Source organism: Hippocampus comes, unplaced genomic scaffold, assembly GCF_001891065.2.
Source record: "Hippocampus comes isolate QL1 unplaced genomic scaffold, H_comes_QL1_v1.1 scaffold391, whole genome shotgun sequence".
NCBI classification, from domain to species: domain Eukaryota; kingdom Metazoa; phylum Chordata; class Actinopteri; order Syngnathiformes; family Syngnathidae; genus Hippocampus; species Hippocampus comes.
In genome coordinates this window covers 29,224-37,176 of record NW_017805455.1, presented here as the reverse complement: position 1 = coordinate 37,176, position 7,953 = coordinate 29,224, and the positions used below count along the sequence as shown (strand labels likewise).

Here is a 7,953-nt window from a genome sequence, read left to right as displayed (position 1 = left end):
GTGCGTGCGTGTTTTGTTATTTTGTAGGAATTTCACTTAAAAAGGGATCCAATCGCCAGAGACAATTCACGGATCTCCTATGGAAATTGTTTCCACCTTTATACTTTGTACCGTGACACAGATGGAAACGTTCGACAGGTTAGTTTTTCTTAATTTTTTTACAGGAGGTAATTAACAGATATTACCCCCACCCCCACCCCGCTCAAAAAATAATAATCATAATAAAGAGAAAGACAAATCTGTATTGCTTGGAGACGTATTTGATACAAATGTAAATCATGTATTGCTAAATGAGCCTGGGTGAGATATGGCGAATCACTGATTAATTTCTAGTTTGGAGCTTTGTTAACCGCGAGCTATTCTCTCCAGGCACCAGCAAACGGCTGCCATTGCAGGCCCAAGATTAAAAAACTAGAAGAGAAACTGAAGGGCACACAAGAGGAGCTGAGACTGCACATCCTGAACATGCACGAACAGGTTGATAGCAGGCTGCGCAAGATGGACCGCAAGAGCAAACATCAGGTCTGCTTGTACGACTAAATACATACAAATAGCTCATACATGTTGTGACACTGTATATGTTACGTTAGGAAATCACTGTTGTACCATTCAAGCAGGATGTATACTTAGAACTGGGTTTTTTCAGTCTGAGTGAAGAAGCTTTGTTATGTTTTTGTTTAGATTACATTTGGTTTTGTTCCCTCATGTGCCCTTTTTGTCCGCACCTGTTCTCGTAAGCCATGCCCCTTCTGTCGAACCAATCAGCTCCCTCAACCCTTAGTGTCTTGACCAGATGTTTCTCATTGTCCCGTCACTTTGCTTGTATTTAGTTCCCTGCCGTCTTTGTTGGATCATTGTGTGTGTGCATCTCTGTGCGCCCCTCTCACATTTTGTTTCTGGCATAGGTTTTTGTTACTTTGGTTTCCTGTGGTTTTCAGGACTTTGTTTGAATACAGTGATCCCTCACTTATCGTGGTTAATGGGGACCGAGATCCCCGCGAAAGAGAAAAATCCACAAAGTAGGGTTTCCACACCCACCCCCTCTCTCTCTCCCTCTCTCTCTCTCCCTCTCCGCCGCGCACGTAGAAACAACAGAAGAGACAGTATGCCAGAGAGTTACCAACGTGATGAGACTCAAGGTGCTGGGCGGGGCTGTGAAGATGCGCAGCCAATCAGCTCACTTGGTGCTGTCATTGTTCGATGTCGCACCAGGAACCAATCATGCGCCTTAAATGAGTGCCCGCTGCATGTACAGTACAGGCATGTACAAAATCTCCGAGTCATTCAGCCTTTTTTTTTTCTGAATACAGTACTTTTATGAAAACACTCACAATAAATTTTCTGGGGTGTGAGGACGTGGGCGTGTATGTCGCCGCTTCTCACTCCGAGCTTCTCACTCCGAGCTGTAATAAACTCTGATCTTCCTTCTGATTTTTCTTTTGCTCTTCTGTTTTGGACTGTTTGGACTGTGGGTACTGTGATTGATGCAACTTGAATCATAACTTCATCCGATAAATCAAACCCCATCGTAACTTAGTCCACGGGTTAATGCCGGTAGCTTATGCTAACCAGCTGTCACCACACTGGCTTTTCACACCGGCTTTCCTCCCTCGACATGGGGCGCAAAAACCTCCTCGCCGCCTTTGGATTATTTTGGATACTCCTGACGTTCTGCCATCATCCACTGGCAGGACTGCTCCACTATTCTGTCGCGGCTCTTCTCCGGATCCGGTGGATTGCACCGGAGCCTCCGCCACCAGAGCTGCGCCATCATCCGGACATCGCTCGGCTGCCTCGACGTCACTACATTCACCGCGGGTCGCGCAGACATGTCGAGTACAAAACCGCGGCTCAATCAACTCGACCTGGTCCACTTCTCGACGCCCTCCCAGAAACTCCAGCCGCAACATCAACCGTCATGCATTAGCCCACCTGGCTAGGTCGGCTAACAGCGCTGCCGCCGTCAAACACGACACCTCCGCCGTCAACTTTGGTCTGCTGAACATCCGCTCACTCACGAGCAAAGGACACCTCATCCAAGATGTCCTCGCCGACCGCAAACTCGACTTCCCCATTTTAACAGAAACCTGGCAACAGACGAACGACTTCGCGGCTCTGAATGACTCAACTCCTCCCGGCTTTGTTTACATCTGCTGTGGCAGTGGCCGTGGAGGAGGCCTCGCGGTAGTGCACCGCGAGAAGTGGAAAGTCCTGCCTGTCTCCGTTGAAAGTCCTGCATCAAGCTCTTTTGAATGCCTGGTTTTTAAGCTCCCTGGACCCTCGCCAACCATCATCGCTACAGTTTATCGCCCCACGAAGCCACATAGTGATTTTATCAATGAATTTTCCAACCTAATCACACATTTATCCACTCTCTCGCCAAATTTAATTTTGCTGGGAGATTTCAATATTCAGATGGACAGCTTCGACCTGCCACTCACCAGAGACTTCGCATCCTGTCTGGAGAGCCTTGGGATACATTGTCTTATTGACTTCCCCAACCACATCAAAGGCCACACATTGGATTTGGTTTGCTGCTCTGGTCTCTCCCCCTCCAAGCCCACTGCTGATGTTCTTCCTGTAACCGACCATTTCCTCCTCACTTTTAACACCATACTCCGCCTTTCTACACTCACCCCTCCCCGTCTCATTTCTTTTCGTAACACCAAAAATATCAACATTGACACCTTCTGCTCCATTATCGACTGTACCCTGCCCCCAGACACTCTTTCAAACCCGGATGACCTCATTGCTCACTACAACACCTGCCTCACAAATATTCTCAATTCTCTTGCCCCCCTGAAAACCAGGACTGCTTCATTCTCTACATCTGCCCCCTGGTTTACACCTGCTCTTAGGTCCATGAAATTAATAAAACGCCAACTTGAGCGACTTTACAAGAAAACCGGTCTCACCATCCATGAGGACATGTACACCATCCATATCATTCAATACAAGGACCTAATTGCACAACCAAAATCCAGCTACGACTACGGCCTCCTCCTCTTCAACTAAGGAAACTCAAGAACTCTCTTCTCTGTCATGAACAAAATCCTCCAGCCACCAAATTCTCTCCCCCTCCACCTGTACTCCACAGCAACCTGCAACTCCATAATAGAGGACTTCAATAACAAAATCCTGAAGATCCACCATCACCTCCATCAAAACCTGCCAGCTCCCTCCCCACCTGAACCTCCTTCTCCTTGTCATTGTTTCTCCAGTTTTGTTGCACCCACAACTGCTGAAATATCCAACTTAATACACAAATCCAAGCCCAACACGTGCCAGCTTGATCCCCTCCCTTCATCACTCGTCAAATCCTGCCTCCCTTCCCTACTTCCTCTCATATCTGCCATTATCCACTCCTCACTTTCTACTGGAATTGTCCCATCACTTTTCATAACCGCTGCTGTTACCCCCATACTGAAAAAACACGGCTCAGACCCCAATAACTTCCAATAACCTCCGCCCATCTCCAACCTTCTATTTATCTCTAAAATCCTTGACAAAACTGTTGCTGCTGAACTCCACTCCCACCTATCCCTCCACTCTCTCTATGAACCTTTTCAGTCTGGTTTCCGCGCCCACCACAGCACAGAGACTGCCCTAATCCGAATTGTAAACGATCTCCTCATAGCATCTGATTCTGGTTTAGTTTCCATCCTCATCCTCTTAGACCCGAGTGCCGGCTTTGACACTATCTCTCACCCTATCCTCTTCAATAGACTCTCCTCCATTGGTCTCTCCCACACTCCCGTCAGTTGGTTCCACTCCTACCTCACCGGCCGCACTCAGTTTGTCCAGCTCAAATCCTTCACTTCAAAGCCCTCCCCAGTCACCACAGGTGTACCCCAGGGATCTGTCCTAGGGCCCCTTCTCTTCATCATCTACCTCCTGCCTCTTGGTCAAATCCTCTGCACATTTAATATACACTTTCACTGCTTTGCTGATGACACCCAGCTCTACCTTTCCTGTAAACCAAACTCCATTCGCCCACCCTCCTCCCTCACCTCTTGCCTCTCCGAACTCAAAACATGGTTCACAACAAACTTTCTTAAATTAAATTCTAATAAAACTGACATCCTCCTTCGTGGCACCAAATCCATTTTATCTAAAGTAAACAGTTCTCCCTCAACATTGACAGTTCCTCAGCGTCCCCCTCCCCCCTCCCCCTCAGGTTAAGAGTCTGGGCGTCATCCTTGACAGCATCAACACCATCACCTGCACTGCTTATTTCCACCTCTGCAATATTAACAGACTTCGCCCTTCCCTCACCCCCCGCACCACTGCTATTCTTGTCCACAGTCTTGTCACATCCCGCTTAGTTTACTGCAATGCTCTCCTCTTCGGCCTACCTCAAAAGTCCCTCCATAAAATCCAGCTGGTTCAAAACGCCTCTGCTCGCATCATTACAAAAACACCCTCCCAGCAGCACATCACCCCCGTCCTTCAGCAGCTCCACTGGCTCCCTGTCCAATACCGCATCACCTACAAACTGCTGCTATATACATGTATGGCCATCCACAACCTGGCCCCTCCCTACCTGTCCGACCTTCTTCAGGTGCATACCCCCACTCGCTCCCTCAGATCCTCGTCCTCCCCCCGCCTGTCAGTGCCCCCTGCCCACCTCAGCACTATGGGAGCCAGAGCCTTCAGTCGCGCTGCTCCAAAGCTCTGGAACGATCTACCTCCGGGGACCTCCAAAACTGTACACCTGTCTTCCACTTTCAAGTCCCGTCTAAAAACACACTTGTTCAGGACTGCCTACAATACACAATTCTTCCATTTCCTCTGTTTTGTGATTTTATGTCCTGTTTTTATACAATATTTCTCTTATTTATTTTTACATTGTATTGTCTGTACAGTGTCCTTGGGTGGCATAAATTATGATTAAGAGGATTCAGGTCTGGAGAAAGTGCAGGCCATTCCATTAGAGGTACACTACCTGTATTTTTCGCACTAAAAGGCACAGTGGATTACGAGGCGCACCTTCAATGAATGGCCTATTTTGTAATTTTTGTCATATATTGGACGAACTGGATTATAAGGCGCAATCTACAATGCACCCACTAGATGGAGCCACGCTCCTTCCATTCGACTCGAGAGGAGTTCATGACCGCCTCCGAAAAATGTAAATTAACTCAATGAAACTACAAAAATTGAAAATAATGCATCAAAACAGAAAATCAAGCGAGAAAATCACAAAATAAATTCTATAGCCCCCCTACAGAATTTATTTTGGCATTTTCTTGAGCATAGCTCCAACAGAACGATCAGATATCAGTAAAATGTAGGAGACTGGACTGTCTCAGAAGTGTTTGTTATTTATTCCTTTGTTATGTACTGTATTCACAAACGAGAAAAATCACAAAATGAATTCTGTCGGGGGGCTATAGAATTTATTTCGTGATTTCCTCGCTTGATTTTCTGTTTTGATGCATTATTTTCCATTTTCGTAGTTTCATTGAAGGAGTTGTTAATTTACGTTTTTCGGAGGCGGTCATGAAAGCCTATTGAGTCGAACAGAAGAAGAGAAGGCACGGAGACGGACAATGACGTACCTGTATTTGTTGAGACTGTGAAAACCATTAATAAAGTGTGCGTTTTAAAAAACAACACCACAGCTCTCCTTTTTTCAAAGCTGCAACAAAAACTTATTTAATAAAGCAGTGAACACAGTAATACTTATAATACTTATACAGATAATAATATTTCTCTTATCTATTTTTACATTGTATTTCCTTATTGTCTGTACAGTGTCCTTGGGTGAAAGGCACTTTTAAATAAAATGTAATATTATTACTTTGGAAAAATCCGCGATGCACTGAAACCGCGATAAGTGAACTGCGAAGTAGTGAGGGCTCACTGTACTTCGTTTTTCCAGTGTACTCCTGCAGGTATTTTTTTCAAAATATATTTTGCTCAGTCCACCCTGCTCCACCTATCATCATGAGAAACATGACAAGCTTAGCTTAGAAGCTGGATGTTAACATCCAAAAATATTTCAATTCAACTGCAGAGACTATAGCAGAGGTACCCAACCACTGCTCTGCACCCGAGTACTGGCCTATGGGCCATTTGGTACAGGGCCGACCCAGACAGAAAGATATTAGTTATTCATTTTTTCCGAATCATATACGTCAGGGGTGGCCAACCAGTCAGAGACAAAGACCGAAATTGCTTTTACTGTGTTACTGCAAAGAGCCACATCAGAAACATTGCCACATCGCTTCCTCGCATACATACACACACACACATATATAGGGTGGCATAAAGTACCGGTAGGTCATGATTGTGGTGAATAGCAGATATAAGAAATGAGGTGACGTGAAGGACAACTCCACATTAACCCCCACCCCCATAGAGGCACACACGCGCACACACACACACACACACACACACACACACACCTACCTCTGCTCAGCCACATTTATTGTAAATGTCACACACCAACATGATAATGACAGAAATTGACTCCTCTGGTACTAAAACCACAGGCCAGTAATTTTTAACAATGAATATTGTGTCCACTGTCTCACACAAACAAACTCTCAGTTCAGTCATGTCCACAAACAAACATATACCGTATTGGCTCGAATATAAGACGGTGTTTTTTGCATTGAAATATGACTGAAAAAGTGGGGGTCGTATTATATTTGGACATTATACCCATTCACGACGCTAGATGGCGCCAGATATCATTGAAGCGAATGTTGAACTTGACTCCCCAGACCAAAGCGAACCCCTGTCACAAAGAATAAAAATAAAAATAGCGGAAGCACGAAGAAGAAAAATAAAAAATAGCGGTAAGAAAGAAAAGAGAAGAAAACAATAGAAGAGATAACAGAAAATGGAGAAATGTAGCGACAATCTGGAGAAACGTGGGTCGAAGATCGGCCAGGTTAACCGGCAGCTGAGGAGAAGTTATGGTGTAAACTTCAAGATGCTTTTTCTCTCAAATATATTGTGATAATCATTTGTTTCAGATGTACTGTAATTATTTTCTGTACAGAAATTAATTTGGTGTTCAAAAAGACTTTTCAAACTTGAGTCTTGAAAAACAGGGGGTCGTCTTATAACCAGGGCTGTCTTTTATTCGGGCCAATACGGTAATCAAGTTTTTCTCTTACTATGCATGTTGCTTAGCGCCTAAGTGCAGGGACTTTTGGCATTCCTTCTCTTGAACAATCCTCTTCAAATCAGTCTTGTATTCGGTTGTTGCCACTAACCCAGCCGCTGGTCTGCATGCGAGCTGCAGCGGTTACTTACTACTTGCCACATAGGGCAACACACACACACACACACACACACACACACACACTTTTTTGGCTAAAGATCGACTTTTGAAGCGACCAACTTCTCACGAACGACCCAATCGCACACGTGCAAGCATACGCGCGCACACACACACACACACACACACACACACACACACACACACACACGCTCGCACGCACTCATGCAGGTGCCCACCAGTGCACTCGTGCACATATGCACGCACACCACGATGAGCAACAGTCGGAACGGGCCAAAAATGAATGAAAGCTCAAGATACAAACAAACAAATCTTTTTTTTCCCCCCCCATTTCCTCCTCCCACCCCTTGCGGTTGACTCTGGACCAGTGCGCTGGCTCCTGGTTGATCGTGACCGATATATTGGGAGCCACTCAAAGCAGGCATCGTCTGCATGCGAGCTGCAGCGGTTACTTACTACTTGCCACATAGGGCAAACCTTTTTGACTGAAGATCAACTTTTGAAGCAACCAATCTCCCACGATCGACCCGATCGCGCACGTGCAAGCTTATACACACGCACGCACACGGGCGCCCAACCATGCACTCGCGCACATATGCACGCACGCACACACGACACGATGAGCAACAGCCGGAACGGCCCCTCATATGAACGAAACCAAAACACACAGACACACATCCCCCCCCCCCATTTCCCAC

At 46.0% G+C, this 7,953-nt stretch overlaps 1 protein-coding gene across 1 annotated transcript in view; it reads left to right on the top strand.

The window, feature by feature from the left end:
- The window catches only part of LOC109518524 (ankyrin repeat domain-containing protein 6-like), a 701-nt gene extending 37 nt beyond the window's left edge, over window positions 1-664 (top strand). Inside the window, exons 2-3 of the mRNA XM_019874408.1 lie at window positions 28-138; window positions 370-664. Of these exons, the coding sequence (XP_019729967.1) occupies window positions 28-138; window positions 370-540 (282 nt within the window). The 3' untranslated portion in view covers window positions 541-664. The remainder of the gene's footprint in view (window positions 1-27; window positions 139-369) is intronic.
- Window positions 665-7,953: the final 7,289 nt, after the last annotated feature.